Source organism: Plasmodium knowlesi (assembly GCF_000006355.2).
Source record: "Plasmodium knowlesi strain H genome assembly, chromosome: 8".
In the NCBI taxonomy this organism is placed as follows: domain Eukaryota; phylum Apicomplexa; class Aconoidasida; order Haemosporida; family Plasmodiidae; genus Plasmodium; species Plasmodium knowlesi.
In genome coordinates this window covers 1,608,755-1,625,181 of record NC_011909.2, presented here as the reverse complement: position 1 = coordinate 1,625,181, position 16,427 = coordinate 1,608,755, and the positions used below count along the sequence as shown (strand labels likewise).

General features: G+C 40.1%; 7 protein-coding genes and 1 non-coding gene across 8 annotated transcripts; 5 read left to right on the top strand and 3 right to left on the bottom strand.

Annotated features, from left to right (window-relative positions):
* Positions 1 to 636: 636 nt before the first annotated feature.
* PKNH_0836300 (FAD-dependent glycerol-3-phosphate dehydrogenase, putative) lies at positions 637 to 2,556 on the top strand (the record flags this gene model as incomplete). Its single annotated transcript, XM_002258944.1, has 1 exon — positions 637 to 2,556. The coding sequence occupies one exon, from the start codon at positions 637 to 639 to the stop codon at positions 2,554 to 2,556; it is 1,920 nt and encodes a 639-aa protein (XP_002258980.1).
* Positions 2,557 to 3,079: 523 nt separating this feature from the next.
* PKNH_0836200 (uncharacterized protein) lies at positions 3,080 to 3,979 on the bottom strand (the record flags this gene model as incomplete). Its single annotated transcript, XM_002258943.1, has 1 exon — positions 3,080 to 3,979. One exon carries the CDS (start codon positions 3,977 to 3,979, stop codon positions 3,080 to 3,082), a length of 900 nt encoding a protein of 299 aa, XP_002258979.1.
* Positions 3,980 to 4,862: 883 nt separating this feature from the next.
* On the top strand, positions 4,863 to 5,120 carry PKNH_0836100 (uncharacterized protein; the record flags this gene model as incomplete). Its single annotated transcript, XM_002258942.1, has 1 exon — positions 4,863 to 5,120. The coding sequence occupies one exon, from the start codon at positions 4,863 to 4,865 to the stop codon at positions 5,118 to 5,120; it is 258 nt and encodes an 85-aa protein (XP_002258978.1).
* Positions 5,121 to 6,775: 1,655 nt separating this feature from the next.
* Positions 6,776 to 7,525, top strand: PKNH_0836000 (ER membrane protein complex subunit 5, putative; the record flags this gene model as incomplete). The annotated part of the gene is made up of 4 exons (XM_002258941.1): positions 6,776 to 6,854; positions 6,965 to 7,023; positions 7,184 to 7,293; positions 7,423 to 7,525. 4 exons carry the CDS (start codon positions 6,776 to 6,778, stop codon positions 7,523 to 7,525), a joined length of 351 nt encoding a protein of 116 aa, XP_002258977.1.
* A 318-nt stretch (positions 7,526 to 7,843) lies between these two features.
* PKNH_0835900 (T-complex protein 1 subunit beta, putative) lies at positions 7,844 to 9,442 on the bottom strand (the record flags this gene model as incomplete). The annotated part of the gene is made up of 1 exon (XM_002258940.1): positions 7,844 to 9,442. One exon carries the CDS (start codon positions 9,440 to 9,442, stop codon positions 7,844 to 7,846), a length of 1,599 nt encoding a protein of 532 aa, XP_002258976.1.
* A 2,679-nt stretch (positions 9,443 to 12,121) lies between these two features.
* Positions 12,122 to 13,433, top strand: PKNH_0835700 (40S ribosomal protein S23, putative; the record flags this gene model as incomplete). The annotated part of the gene is made up of 3 exons (XM_002258939.1): positions 12,122 to 12,131; positions 12,587 to 12,765; positions 13,185 to 13,433. The coding sequence occupies 3 exons, from the start codon at positions 12,122 to 12,124 to the stop codon at positions 13,431 to 13,433; spliced, it is 438 nt and encodes a 145-aa protein (XP_002258975.1).
* On the top strand, positions 12,871 to 12,931 carry PKNH_0835800. Its single transcript, XR_005506375.1, has one exon. It is a non-coding gene; the product is annotated as a small nucleolar RNA snoR03 (small nucleolar RNA).
* Positions 13,434 to 14,515: 1,082 nt separating the features above from the next.
* On the bottom strand, positions 14,516 to 15,150 carry PKNH_0835600 (40S ribosomal protein S12, putative; the record flags this gene model as incomplete). The annotated part of the gene is made up of 2 exons (XM_002258938.1): positions 14,516 to 14,863; positions 15,070 to 15,150. The coding sequence occupies 2 exons, from the start codon at positions 15,148 to 15,150 to the stop codon at positions 14,516 to 14,518; spliced, it is 429 nt and encodes a 142-aa protein (XP_002258974.1).
* Between the last annotated feature and the right edge of the window lie 1,277 nt (positions 15,151 to 16,427).

Here is a 16,427-nt window from a genome sequence, read left to right as displayed (position 1 = left end):
GTTTGGCTTTGTTACAAATTATTCTGTTTAGAGGTTGTGAAGACCATCTTGAATACCACTGCACGTTCTCGACTCTCTCTGCAGATAGAAAAAGCACAGAGAGATGAGGAGGAAAAGACGTATAGTGGCCACTACATGATACCGCATGCACGTATAGACCCTCCTACACCGAACATGAGTCGTTAAGTGTTTTCAGGAAAATGTATTCGTGTGATAGTAACTCTGGTTTGTGATTTTTTTTTTTTTTTTTTTTTTTTTTTTTTCTTCCTATTGAAGCATTAGGAGAATATAACCCTTGAGGAAACCTCTTCTGTTTGCCGACCCAGGAAGGAATGCATACCTCTATACGATAGGGAGCTCGTTGTGTCTAATTAGGCTTAGCCTGTTGTTCATTTTGTGAGGCTTGCGCGTCCTTCCCTTGTTCATTGCGTATTTCTTGCGTTAGGCGCACATATTCCTTTCTAGGCAGGTGGGCGAGTCGAAGGTGACTTGGCAAAGAAGCACGCGCAACAGTGCAGTATGACACCATCGTCCATCAGCGTAATCGCAAATAAGAATATCCGTTCACCAGTGTAATAAGGGGTCACCGGTGTAACAGCTAATCACTGCAACCCCCGTATTTGCCCCGCTAAAAGGATGCTGAAGAAAGCCATCGCCGCGTCGGGTGGCCTCGGAATTATCGGGGCTGGGGGGGTGTACCTGCTGAAGGTTAATTTTCACAAGAATATGATTGACGGGGATGTAACATACAAGTACAGTTCTGTGAGGAGTAGAAGCGAAATGATTAGCCGCTTGAAGAAGAACCAATTCGATGTATTAATAATAGGAGGAGGAGCCACTGGAGCAGGATTAGCACTAGATTGTGCCACAAGAGGAATCAACTGTGCTCTAATAGATAAAGGTGATTTTTCCAGTGGTACTTCCTCTAAGTCAACCAAGTTGTTACATGGAGGAATACGTTACCTAGAAAATGCAGTAAAAAATTTTGATTTGACGGAGTTATATTTCGTATGGGAGGCATTGGGAGAAAGAGCCCATGCGATGAAAATCGCTCCATTCATGTCTAGATCGGTACCGATTATAATGCCAATTTATAAATATTGGCAAGTGCCTTACTTCGCATACAACATAAAAGTGTACGATTTATTGGCCGACTTGGTATGCTACTTCGATAAGGGGGTACCTAACTCAAACTACATTCGCCATTCCAACACAGTGGATGGCTTTCCTCTACTGAGGAAGGAACAACTGAAAGGATCACTAGTATATTACGACGGCCAACATAATGATAGCCGCATGAATCTGAATTTGATTCTAACAAGTACTATGGAGAACTATGTTCCTGGACAAGTGGGATCCACTGTATGTAACCATATGGAAGTGGTTGGCTTCATAAAGGATGATGATGGGAAGAAAATAATCGGTGTAAGAGCAATGGATAGAATTAGTAACGAAGAAATAGAGATATTTGCAAATGTTATTGTGAACGCTACAGGACCTCACGGAGATGTTGTCAGAAAATTAGCGGATGAAACGGCTACTCCAGTTATACAGATATCTTCAGGTTGCCATTTCATCTTACCAAAATGGTACTCCTCCAAAAATAATGGAATGATTATACCGAAGACTAGTGATGGGAGAGTGCTTTTTCTGTTACCTTGGGAAAATGCTACCATCGTTGGTACTACAGATGAACAAAGGGAACTTGAAGAGAACCCACAGATTCAGAAAAAAGACACGGACTTTTTGGCTAGCGAATTGTCCAAATATATAAATGTAGATGCAGAGGAAATTAAAAATGATATAAAAGCTGCTTGGTGTGGATTCAGACCCTTAGTTATGGAAACCAAAGGAAAAAAAAAAAAAAATGCCAAAAAGAATTCCAATATCAAGGGTCAAGGTAAGGGAGAAGGATCCACGAATACAGAACCCATAACGACACATAAGATATCCAGAAGCCATGAAATTATAGAAGATGATAATGGACTTATTAGCATTTTAGGAGGTAAGTGGACAATATATAGAAAGATGGCCCAGGATACTCTAGACTACATAGCGAACAAACACTGTGATAAGGTTAAAAGCAAGTACAACTGCAGGACGAAATTTCTCATGCTTCTTGGTAGTCATGATGAGGAAGGAAAACACAACATGGACGACTTAACCTATGGAAATAGTAAGTTGAGTAAGAAACTAGTCCAGAAATACAGCCAAATAGATTACGATGTTGCGCATCACCTCGTGTCCAATTATGGATACCTCGCAGAGAAAGTCTGTGATCTAGCTACGGAGTTAAATTTGTTTAACAAAATAGATGCATCAAAACCGTACATCGAAGCTGAAGTGATCTATGCCAGTAGATATGAATTCGCCTCCACCATTTCGGATATTATTGGAAGACGATTCCGACTGGGGTTCGTCGATTCTGCCGTGTCTGGCAAGGTCATCTCCAAAATTGCTAACCTTATGAAGGACGAGTTGAAATGGAACCGCGACCAAATGAACAGGAACATTGAGGAAGCCAAGTTGTACATCCGCTCCCTCTCCCTGGAGTGAGGAAAACACCAATCGTAACAACGCTATATCAACGTCAAAGCGAAGTGGCACCTTTTTTTTTTTTTTTTTTTTTTTTTTTTACACCATGGTAGAGTAGAGAATTTTTGGAGGACATGCCCTTCCCCCAAAACACATCTACACATAGTACAACTCTCCGCTCGTGCAGATAAGCTAATTTGTCCAGACCATGGCACTGAGCGACACTTACATTTTTTAAATACTCCAACGAAATTTTATGGCCCAGCCGGCTGATAAAAAAAAGTTAAAGAAAGTTAAAAAAAATAAAAAAAAAAAAGGGAAAAACCTTTTTTTCTTTTTTGGAGCCACTCTCCCCATCATGCATGGCTCGAAATGCCCATGGGATAAAAAAAAAAAAAAAAAAAAAAAAAAAAAATGAATCGGTTGAAAACCAAATATTGTGAAAAATGGCATTTATGTGCGATCGCTCCTGACAGAGGATCAACATCGCCGGTAAAAAAATGTGAATAGGTGGAGCAGACCTGTATACATGTGGTTGACCTCCTTAGACCAAGTCGCCACGCGGTCTGACCCAGTTGATCTTATGCTCGGGGGCCTCCAAATAGAAAAGCTTCATGTCCAAGCGGTATTGTCTCAGCGCATCAAGCCACAAGTACGCAAAGTACAAACCGACTGTCATGTAAAGGATGAATTCACGCAAGCACATTGTCACGTTATACTCCGCTAGAACTTTCTGTCGGTAGGTATACCAGGCGGATTCCCACTTCATTTCCTCCTCCTTTGCCATTTCCTCTGCAGTTCTATAGGGCAAAGGAATCTTGCTCCTAAAAATTTTCAGAGGCTTGGCAAATTTATAAAACATCTCTTGGTAATCATCATATGTGAATTCCCCTCGGATCAGTTTGTTCATGTATGGCTTTAGCTCTTCTGTGTCATCTCCTAATTTTTTCAGGAAGGTATAAAACTGGGGAGGCACATAGTACGTGTGCTTAATCTGTGTGGAAACCTCTGGGGGGATGCTTGCAGGTACTCCGAATTCGTCCCTCGGGATAACCTCATATTCATTTTCCCAAAATGGTTGCCAACTAGGTCGGTCGTACGTTACGATGAACATCATTGGGTATCCATAGCCTCCTAACTTTCTGTTTAGGTGTTCTCCTTCGAAGAAGCTCTCTTCGCTAGTCTGCTTTCCCATGTGGGTAGCGCTGCACCTCGTTATGTTTCTGCGGTGGGGTGTACAGATGTTGGTACTTGTGAAGTCCATCGAGTGGGTAATCCCTCCAACATAACTATTCCCCCCCACCTGGGGGTACACCTTACTGCTATATTTCTGCGTCCACACGTTCCATAAATTCTTCTGGGCAAAGGGGCCTTCCCCTTTAAAGGCCCTAACCGACTTCGCCAAGTGATTCCTAATGAGATGGCCCGTACAGGTGTACATCATTTTGTTCTCCACGCTTCGGATGTGAATATATCTCGCTGTTATTTTATTTTATATACACATGTGAAGGACTCTCGGGGTTATATACTGTACGCTTATTGTATTCCCCCGGAGAAGTGACATGTGTTGCGTCCTCTTGGGTACTTTAACCTCATCAGCGACGTGTTTTCTTGTTCTTTTTTATTCCCTTTTTTTTTTTTTTTTTTTTTTTTTTTTTTTTTTTTTGCTGGGCACACTGTCCCGTGGAGCAAGGAAATGATATGATGGAAAATTTTCGCTCCCCTACTCGTCGCCGCTACTTCCTACTCGCTTCTCCCGTTATGTCAGCAGATCGGCTAACCACTAAGGATGACGGAATGAATATTCAACGCGGCGGCGATTTTCCTCTGCACTTTCCACGTCCAACCTTTTATCATACCTTTTAAAATCTCCTTAGCAGAGAATTCAGAGGTTTTTTTTTTTTTTTTTTTTTTTTTTTTTTTTTTTTTAAAATGCATACGCAATGCACACATTGGGGTTACTTCGTGGTAACAGAAAATAGTTGAAGCGGGTCGATCATGGAGAGCGTGCGTGTAGTTACCTGCCCGAATTTTCTTTCACCAAGTGCAACATAAAACGCGCAAATTTTCAAGTGCTATCCTCCCCGCTAGTAAGAACATGTTTATATAAGAACGCCGGAAGAACTCTAAGGAATTGTGACAAATCATCCGCGAAGAAGCAACTCCCCCACGAGTATGCGCTCTGTCAACACACGCCACAAGGAAGGGGACCAATGAATATACTTTACCAGCTGGAGGATACAAACGGATAAGGTGTTACACAGCGGAAGAAGTTTGTTTTTTTTTTTTTTTTTTTTTTTCCCTATCATTTCCCCCCACATATCGAAATGACATCAGCTCCAGGATTGGCCTTCGCCAACCTCACGTTGATGTTGGACCTGCCACAGCTACCGGCCATCTTCTTTGTTAACGTACGGAACAACTTCCAGGTGCTGATGAACGAGATTAAACTGAACACAGTGGAGAATGAAGAAATATTCTACCCCCATAACAGAATAAATTTGCAAAATGGGAAGATCAACAAAATGGGCCGAACTAGGAAATACAGCAACAACAGGAATTGGCTCTTCGGTACGCCCTTCTAGGGGGGGAGGGGTTCCAAGTATATAGAAGCGCTTCGACTTGATGAACCGACCGCAACTCTTTCGATGAGCCAAACAACTGTGTGGAGAGGATATGCGAGTAGCCACATACACATTCAGGTGAACTAATCAATCACCACTCCCCAATGAGAAGTTTGCACATGTCCATTCCATCACGCAGGGACTGTCCAAGGTCCCCCCCCACACTCCCCCTTTATTTTATTTTATTTATTATTATTATTTTTTTTTTTTTTTATGAACGGGGGTCAGGCAAAATTTAGCAGAAAAAAAAATAGCTATTTTTTATTCCCTTTTTTTTTTTTTTTTTTTTTTTTTTTACCTGACCTGTTTATAAAAAGAGCAACATATAATATAGTACTTTTTTTTTTTGCGTGCAATGGGTGCTATGGAGAAATGTGTCATCTGACAGTCGTACATTCGGTTAAATCGAAGTAGCCACGCCGTTCCATTCGTCTTGTTCATTTGAATCACTATATTTTTATTTTTTTTTCCCGATGGAAACTTCCCTCTGTATGTGTGTCCGTTGACTCACCCGTGGTCCCATGAATGCAACATGTCCTACCTAGACATTCACGGGGGTCACCCATCTGCTTACCCGTGTGCGTAGCAAAGGAGGATGTAATCACCAGAGTGGACAAAAATGAACAAAAGAGAAATGATTTTTAGAACAGCGGGCGAACCAGGTAGAGAAGAATGGTTTCCCTAACGGAGGTGTACATTCATGTGGGCTATCCACTTGTGAATAGCGTAACCACTCATCATGTGCCAACGCGTGCTTGTCGGCATAGACAAAGGACGGAGGAACGAAAAACGCTTTTATTCCTTATCCCTGATTGCGCTTCAAAATACACCCCCAAAACGGTTGTTTACTAACACGCGCAGTTAAAGTTGTAGACCCTTGGGAATAAAAAACAGGTGGGCGAAAGAAAAAAAAAAAAAGGAACCCTTACAAGAGAGTAAATAATCCGCTTGCTCAACATCCTTTTGTTACCTCTCTGTGCAGATAAAAGCTCCCACATTTGGGGACCAAATAGATGGACGCATGAAAAAAAAAAAAAAAAAAAAAAAAAAAAAAGGGAATAAAAAAGAGAATTTCCAGTTTTGCTCTTTTTTTTTTTTTTTTTTTTTGCCAAATGGATAGCCAAATTTTCTCATAAATTGCACAACTTGCAAAGGCTACTTGTGGGAGTACCCAGCGAATATATAAAAGCTTCGCCACACCTGATTTCCTTTTTTTTTTTTTTTTTTTTGTCGTTTTCCATAATTTGAAGGGAACTTGTTTGCACCCTTTTTCGCGTGACGTTCATTCGCCAGTGGCCTTTCCAGGGGGACATACCCATTTTGAGGAATTCCTCCAGCGGAGGGAAAAAGAAATCCACTGCAAAACCGATGAAATTTAACGAAATCTAAACGAGCAGAGGAGTGACATTTAGAGGGCGCATTTGGTTAAGTGAAATAAATGCAGAAATAGTAGCTCCAGGAACGAGAGAAATATGATTACCCAGGGAAAACGCTTCTCAAAGGAATAAAATTAAAAGAAGTATATCCAACTAATAGTGTTTAAGAAGGGCATAATTGTTCACGACGTGCAAGTGTACAACTTCGGAACAATTTTGACCAGACGGAGGAAGAGAAAAATGATTGGGGCACTCTCCGTTTCGATCACGCTCATAGGCTTAGCGTCCCTTGTGAAGAGTGGGCACTCCGTGTACCTTCGTAAGTCTTTCACAAGAGAGGCAACCTACGTTACACCCGCAACGTATTTAAGACCCCCCCTCAGAACTATCATCGCTTTAGCCACATACGTTTTTTTTTTTTCCCTGCAGTTCTTAGCGCCTTCAAATTGGAAAACGACAACATCGATCATTTCACTATTCCATACACGGTGAGTAGTCAACGAGGAGTTAGGCATCCCTTTGGTGTAGCTCCCTCCGTGGGAGCAACACAGAATGGGGAGTCTGCTTATGTATCAACGAAGGTATATGTCTATGCTCTTCCATTTCCTAAATGTTCTTCCTTTCCCCCATCACACACAATTGTTGCAGCTCGTTGCGCAAATAGTGCTTTGTGCCCTTGTCACCATTTACGGCGGAAGCAAACTCTTCCTGAATTTCAAGCACATCCAGGAGAGCGAACCCACCAACTTCGACAATTAGTAAGCGCCGTTCAAATTTCATTAGCGCGTTTCACCATTCTTTTACCCTCCATGCGGTCTTAAGAATGCCGACAACACGGAAAATGGAAACAGTGATATCACCCCTATTTTGCCCCTTCCTCCTCGCAGCGAGTGGGATAAAAACCACGCACGGAAGAGCTACCGCCCCTGCTTTAACAGAAAGTTTTTCATCAAAAATTACGCAAAGGATTTCCTCCTCAAGTCCATTTGAAGGAGGCGCCACGGCTGTATAACCGTGCGCATATATACGTACCTACGTATGTAGGTATATATGTGTGTATATGTATGCCCAGGTTTACCTTGCATTGCCCTTACTATTTTTTTTTTTTTTTTTTTTTTTTTTTTTTTTTTTTTTTTTTTTTTTTGTCCGCACAACTTGACCAAAATGGCTAGTTAACTACGGTGTATGCACACATAAAGGTGAAAAAAAAAAAAAAAAAAAAAAAAAAAAAAAGGAAAATCTGGCAGAACGAAATGAACACGAACATGCACTTGTAATATATGCACGTATGCGTATTAATTGGAATTATTATACACCACCTCTCTTACGAGGCGCGCACTTAATAATGTCATCCACACGCAGAATCATCTCGACGGCCTCCGTGGCGGAGGTCAACTGAGATAACTTTGAATTGTAGGATTCATAAATTCCGAGCTCCATCACATTGCCCACATCTCCATTGTTGATATCGATACCGGCGTAGACATTTCCCTTGGTATGTTGAGCTCTTATTCTGCTAACAATTTCTGAGCTGTCAAATCCTCCGTTGTCTAATATGTAGGTGGGGATTTGTCTGAGGGCCTTTGCAAAGGCTTCGATAGCCAAGCTTCTCTTGCCCTCTACAGTCCTGGCTAAATTATCCACGGCGTTACTCATGAGCATTTCTGTACACCCTGCTCCAAGGACAACTCGATTGTCCTTCATCGTTTCTGCTAGAACAGCAAGCGCATCATGTAGAGATCTTTCACTCTCCTCCAAAATGTGTGAAGATGCACCACGCAAAATAATTGTACATGCTCCATTTTTTTTGCAACCAGAAAATCGAATTAATTTATCCTCCCCTATAATAACTTCTTCAATTTTATCACAATATCCTAACTTAATATTCAGATCCTTCTCAAATGTAGAGGCAATTTCTGCTCCTAAACAGCTAGCCAATCTTTCCATTCCATCAAAATCACTGTGTTCAATTGTCATCACATTATTTTCCCGAAAAATTTGCTCAGGATAATTATAAATTAGCTGTCTGTTAATAAAAACATTACATCCATGTGCAATAATATTTTCCACCTTGTTTTTCATTTTCAATTTTTCTTCATTTTCTAAATCTTGTATATCTTCAAAACTGTTGACATTTACTTTTGTTCCATAGATTTTTACCTTGTCTGTATCCATTGGTGTATTGGCTACCATGACATTACATTTTGTCAGACTCTTCGGTTGGTTAATGCCAATTCTCTTTTCTAAAATGAACCCCTCTTCCAGGTAGGAATCTTTAATAGTTCCTCCGGTTTTTTTTATTATTTGAATTAGATCTAAGTTTAAATTTTCTTTTATTCGTAGAATTGCATTTACGGCTAGTTGCGCAAAGTGTTCCTTTTCATGTGTCAACAATTTGGAGGAGAGTGTGGTTCTGGCAATCTTCAACATGTCTTCCTTAAATTGCTCTGAATTTATGTCGTGACTGAAACACGACTTTTCCAATGCATCTCTCGCCGTCTCAAGTGCCATGCGGAATCCATCGCAAATAATTTGTGGGTGTATTTTATTTTCAATTAATATTTCTGCATTCCTAAGCATCTCTGCGGCGAGGACTACAACTCCTGTCGTTCCATCTCCACATTTATTGTCTTGTTGCATACTCACGTCTACTAATATTTTCGACACTGGATTATCTAACCATACTGACTTAAGAATGGTTGCTCCGTCATTCGTCACTGTGTGCTGGTGGCTTCTGGCTCCTTCTATATTCAAGGGGGTGAGGATTTTGTCTAGGCCCCTTGGTCCCAGCGTGCTTTTCACCAAGTCTCCAACGGCGATAGCCCCCACGAAGTACTGCAACCTCGCGATTTCCCCCTTATCCTCCTGCGCGCCTTGCTTCAACACGTCTGGCACGATGGTATTCATCTGCGGGGAGGGGATGTAACGCAATTAGCAACAGTGCAAGTATGTATGGATGGTGTACGTGATTATGTGCAAGTAGTTATGTGCAAGTAGTTATGTGCAAGTAGTTATGTGCATGTAGTTATGTGTACGTGATTATGTGCACGTAGTTATGAGCACGTAGCTATGAGCACGTAGTTATAACGTGTGGCTACTCGCCAGTTACTCACAATGCGTGGACCTACCTTGCCTACGGGATGTACAAAAAGATATCCTCACACGCACGTTTTAATGAAGTACCTGCGCGCGGCCAAGTCGATCAGGCAAATGTGCTGAATTATCTGCTAGTTGTAGGAGGAAGAAAAAAAAACAATGGGAAGAAAAAATGAGGCCCATCAAAAATACAGCCTACAAGGTGATTACAAAAAATTAAACCAAATGAGTAGCAGGTTTTTTTTTTTTTTTTTTTTTTTTTTTCTACTTTTTTTGGTGCCTGATGTTAGTGGTCTCCCCATGCAAATTGCCCCACCTGAAAAAAAAAAAAAAAAAATTAACCCCTAATATTGTATGCCCAAATTTCACGTACATTTTTTATTATGTACATCGAGGAGAGAGCGGTACTTTTTTTTTTTTTTTTTTTTTCCAAATAGCATTTGTGCACTTGGCTGCTTGCTTAGCCTTCCTCCCCCAATCGGGAAAGAAGCATAGGCCCAACCATGCGTATATCCATATACCTACATGCGGATCGCATCACCCCCACGGTGCGTACGACCTCGGTTTTGGTGGCCCTGTGATATTAATTTGTCCCACCTTGTCCCCACAGCACCTTATTTCACGGTAGGGTTACGAACATGACTGAATAGGGTTTCCGCTTCATTTCCTCCGATGATGCTTCGCACCGTTTCCTTTCACCCTTGTAATGTGTGGCGAGACCTAACGTTACGTTCGTAACTTCGAGGGGGAAGTCCACTTTTTCGGAGGGGCCAAAACGACTGCACACGAGAGAGACCTCCACCTCGTGCACCCCACGATTTTTATCGGACCAGAAAAAAAAGGAACTGAATAACCTTGTGGAACCCCAACTCACAAAGAGGAAAAAAAAAAAAAAAAAAAAAAAAAAACATGTGACTGTTCCATTTGTGTACTATTTTTCGACGAGGAGACTTTGCAAACGAATTCTAAGGGAAATGCGATAAAAGGGATCGACGCTACACACGCTGTTGCGCGAGGAAATGGGAACTATAGGAAGGTGTGGGGGGGCTGCGCCATCCTTGACACTAAGATCAGTGTGTCATCTCATCTACATGAACACGGAGCACCGAACACGGAACACGGAACACCTCGTGTGGAAATTTTTCTCTCATAATTATCCATTAACCGATCAAACCACCATGCCTTTTTCCGTCACCTAACCTTTTGAAAATTTTCCGAAATGATACAGACGCACACTTGCCAAATTAATGATAGGATACCTTTTTCACCACGTAAAGACGGTTATAATAATTCCCTCTCTATTTTTATAAGGCTATGCATAAATGGATGGGGGAGGGTTGCAGGAAAACTCCAACCTGGTGAAGAGGAGAGACATACAATTGGGGGGGCGTAACATGGGATGATTCCCCCTGAAGAATATTCCACCGCAGCAACCACGCCAAACGGTGAAATCCATAAAAATAGGCATACCATTCAGGTAAGCCTTCTCAGAAATATATATAGCCCTAATTGAGAGACTCTTTTTTTTTTTTTTTTTTTTTTTTTTTTTTTTTTCACCTGAAAGTGGGAAAAACAGCCAAATATCGGAAAAAAAAAATTTAAGCATTCGCACGTATAAAACATATATATTTATATGTATAGTGCTTACCGTGGGATGACCAAGGCAATTTTATGTTCCCACACGATACCTGTTGCGGAAGGTATGGGAGAGCTTCCCACGTGTAACGAGGCAACAAATCATCCATATATAAGTTCAACCAAATTAGAGAAGAAAAAAAAAGAAAACAATTTTTTTTTTTTTTTCCCTTCGGACCACTTAACACGCCTGTTTTTTTTTTTTTTTTTTTTTTTTTCTTCCTGCTTTATTTTTTCCCCCGCAAGTGCACTATGCATGAAATGGGGGTACCTTTTCACTTTCTGTTTGGTTTGGGTCCCTGGTGCGACGGAAATAAGAAGCTCCATATATAATACAGATGAATATCCTCTCTGCGCTTACAAATGTAAAATATATTCAGCGTATTTTGCTTGGGTATATAATGATACATAATCCAAAAAAGGGTGGATACTTTTCATGGAGGCGGTGGTGGGAGTTATGCCATCCTCTTATACTTGTTCTGCCATTCGGCCTTTATTCGACAATGCCCCCCCACCCGGAAATTGATAACGCAAAGGGCTTAACCAACCTGAGGGGAAAAGTTCACGCCATGCTAAAAAAAAAAATAAATAAAATAATAATAATAACTCCACCCACTATATTTGTAGATATGCAAAAAAAAAAAAAAAAAAAAAAAAAACTGTGCGAACATATTTTTAATTAATAATTTATATTTTCCTTCCCCAAAGTTTAACTTTTTTTTAATAAAAAAAAAAAAAAAAATTTTTGAAGAGAAGAAGTAATTTTTATCTTTTACAACTTTGAAGGATATACGTTCCATACTCCTTTTATTTTATTTATTTTTTTTACTTATTTAAAAATTATCTTAAGCCAACATGGGATCAGGTACGTGATATTTCGTATGTCACATGTGACATGCTATATTCGTGTTTTGCGCTCATTTAATCCCTTCCCCCCCCAAGTATGCCTGCTCTTATATGCTCCAAAAAAATGGAACTGCATCCGCATGGCTGTAATTATGAGTAACTGGATGGAAGAATTGAAGGCGAGGGGGGGAGAGAGAAAGAACGCTTAACGAGTGGAGAAGGAAAATATGCTTTGCCATTGGAATGTTCAAGGCAATGACATGCGTGCATATGATATACGTGTGAATACATACGCACGAACGTATGGATGGATATATATCTCCTCCATGGAGAGGAACATAAAAGGGGGAACACCGTACTGTATATGGGGCCTCAGCCCAGGCACTTGCATATAACCCCGCGTGTGCCTCTATACTTACATGAGTACCCACTTGTCACTTGTGTGTTTTTGCATTATACACCCCACCTGAACAGGCAAACCAAGTGGATTGAGAGCAGCGAGAAAACTGCGCATAAGGAGAAGAACCCAGAGATGGGCTGATAAGGGATACAAGAAATCTCACTTGGGAACCCGCTGGAAGTCCAACCCTTTTAGAGGAAGTTCCCACGCTAAAGGAATTGTCGTGGAGAAGGTTGCCATTGAAGCTAAGCAGGTGAGAAGGAATACCCACCTCCCAGGAGGAATTTGCAAAAATAAGAAAACGGGGGGAATACAAAATGCCCTCACCAAACGTACTTCATTCCATTTGTGTTTCATGAGCCCCAAGTACTTCAAAGAGCTGATGAGTCAAAAAATGGATAGAAAAAAAAAAAAAATAAAATTAGAAAAGGAATTAACGTCTCTTCAGTTTTTATGATTTTCTCAATGCATAAAAATATGTTAACTTTTCTACATGAATTTAGTGAGGATGTAGCGAATCTATGCCTCCGCATTTAGAGTGATCAGAGCGGTTTGGATCACATTCGCTCCTATGAATACTTTCCCATATGGGAGGAGCCCCCTCCCCCCTCCGTCTCCATGAGTTTCCTTTGTACTCATGTTAATGTTAACCCCCCCACCCCATTTGTACAGCCCAACTCCGCTTATCGAAAATGTGTCCGTGTGCAGTTGATTAAAAATGGAAAGAAAATCACTGCTTTCGTTCCTGGAGATGGTTGTTTAAATTTTATCGACGAAAACGACGAAGTGTTGGTATCAGGATTTGGACGAAGTGGTCACTCTGTTGGTGACTTGCCCGGAGTAAAATTCAAAGTCGTCAAGGTAGCTCGTGTTTCCTTGTTAGCCCTCTTTAAGGAAAAGAAGGAGAAGCCAAGATCATAGAGTGCATCGCCGCAAGGTGTGGCGGCATTGCCTACGCTATTCCTCCGCGTTATCGTAGCGGTGCCCCGTCGCTGTGTGCTCTATACAAGTGCGTTGAACACCAACCGTGTTGAGTCCCTCCCTTAACGCGCCCTCTTCATTCTGCTATTTTGGGATCCACTATTGGTATTCTACCCTTTTTTCATTTTTTTTTTTTTTTTTCACAAACGGATTGAGACTCTACATGGTCAGCACATTTTAAATGTAATGCAAAAAGGGAAAAGAAAAAAAAAAAAAGAAACCCATCTCATATTTCATCTGTAGATTCTACATGGGTAACATTTTTCATGCCACCCTCAGGGGGAACACCCCCCCCGAAGGAAAGAAAAAAAAAATGTAAACGCATCCGTCGTTAATTGGGAAAAGAATTTAAGGGAAATATTTAAACATGTCTGTTAGCGTTTAGTAGTGTTTAGATATCTTCTTTTCCCTCATGTACATTTCGCTCGAAAGGAAAGTAAGAAAAAGAGAACCGGCAAAAAAAAATTAATGGGAACATGTCAATGAGGGAATTTTCTTTTCCCATGAATGGGATACTCTCTAAGGCGCTGTGCGACATGTACAAAATGGGCTGACATTGAAAAGTGTTGCCACGTTGCAATTTTGCAGTGGTGGAATGGCCACTGTCGGTGTTTCAACTCGCCCCATTCTGGCGCAATCCTCCCCTTGTCAAAAACGACTCCCTTTTTTTTGATTAAACGTCTTGTTGCAAAAATAAAAAGTTTTTTCCTTTCCGCTTTTTTGTTTCTTTATATGTGTGTGCAACGGATGGGACAGTGAACGCTTTCAAAATACAACGTTGTGGCACATTACATTTAAACGTATCGGTGCATGGTTATAAAAAAAAAAAATGTGCTACATTATATGTTGCTCTTTTTATGAACGGGTCAGGCAAAATTTAGCAGAAAAAAAAATAGCTATTTTTTATTCCTTTTTTTTTTTTTTTTTTTTTTTTTTACCTGACCTGTTCATAAAAAAAAAAAAAAAAAAAAAAAAAAAAAAAAAAGGGGGGGGGAGTGGGCATTACAACTCCACGATTCCCCTTAAGCAGTTGCAGCAGGTTGGTTCTGTTGCATTAAATAATCTCGCTCAGGTGATTCTTCTCCAAAGTCAATAATCGAAACGGAACTCGCTCCAATAATCTTCCTGGCATTTCCTTCCTTGTCTAATTTGAATAATCCAACCCACTGACCTAAATCCTTGCTATCATTTTCGACCATAAAAAGGGGGATGTTCTTCTCTGTACACAAAGCTGTGATTAATTTTTTGTATGCTGGCTCTGAACATACGTCTGATAGGAAGCATGCCTTGGCCTCCTTCGATTCAATGGACTTAATGACTTCCCTGATTCCTATTTTCAGCCCATCGTGCACCAGGGCGTTCTTCAAAACCTACCAAAAGGGGAGAGAAGGAACAGCGCAGGAAAAAAAAATATATATATATATACATATGCATACACTTGTATATATATATGCATCTTCTAATTTGTGCGAATCCGCCCAGTCGCCTCCGAATAATCCCTGCGCGCAAGCAGCCCGCCATCAATAGTTCTTTTTTCAATCCTTAATTTTTTTTTTTTTTTCCTCCTGTTTCTTACCTTCTGTATGGCCGTGGTGTGATCGAAAACGGTTTTCTCCTCCACGACTACGTTGTTTTCAACGCTTTCGACGTCGCTCATTTTGGAAAGAAAAAAAAAAAAAAAAAGGGGAAGCTAAAATAGGGAAATTAAACAGCGTGAAAGCTAAACTACTAAAACGATTCACCAGTATATGGTGGTCCCACAAACAAAGATGCGCGAAAGGGGAAAATTTTTATTAACTCAAAAAGTTATGTAAGAATGAATAAACCAGAAACACGCAGGAAAAAAAAAAAAAAAAAAAAAAAAAAAAAAAAATTACATTGTTCGTGGATTAATAAAAAGTTGCATAATAATATATATTATATAATTATATATATAGGGTATCTTAAAAAAAGGGGGGAAAAATAAACTTGAAGTAAACAAGCGCATCCAGTGTTCACGATAGAGAATTAGTGCAAAGGTAAAATTTTCATGTGCCAACCGTTTCCCGCTTCGCGTTCGTGAAGTTTATATTCATGCATAACAAATTAGTGGTCATGAGAGATGGTAAAATAAAAAAATAAAATAAAAATAAAATTATCACGTGTTTGTTCTTACCTACGTATGTTATATGCATTGCTCCTATGATTAACATTTTTTTTTTTTTTTTGCGTTTCTGTTGTTAAATCTTCATCTGCCGCTAACCAAAAAGGTATTTTTATGCACTGCAGTAATGGTACGTACAATATCACATGGTATGCCCCCTCTCCCACCGGGGCGACCAAACATACCATTATGGATCTTATGTTTTTTTTCTACATTTCGAGGTGAGTCAAAATAAATCGCATAATTTTTACTCCACCAGAAGTGGCAAAATATAAATAATGTCAGGTGTGATCCTCATTAAGTTTCCAAAAAAAAAAAAAAGGAAAAAAAAAAATTTCCTAATGTATGAATTTAAACCATATTTTTTCTACTTATGAAAGGGAAAAGAAAAAAAAAAAAAAAAAAAAAATGAGGAGAACGCTTTATTCTGGCAACTTCCTGTGGTCCTTTTTCCCAGGCAAACAAAATGAAGAAATAAATTGTCCCCGTGGAGGTGCTATAATATGGTCCCTCTTTTTTTTTCCTTTTTTTTTTTTTTTTTTTTCTTCACATGGTGGTAGTTTTAATAAAAGTGAAACAGCTGGAGATATATACATGATATCCATGTTCATAACCTACAGTACATGATAGGCTTTACGCCTTTCTGTGGAGATCACTCCCCCGGAGATATAACCAACACACATCTCCGTAACGATGATTAAATATGCAGGCAGGGGGGCTGTACTCTATACGCCCCTCATACACACACTTCACCCTCGTACGGTGAGAATTCCTCTACGTAAGAAATCCAA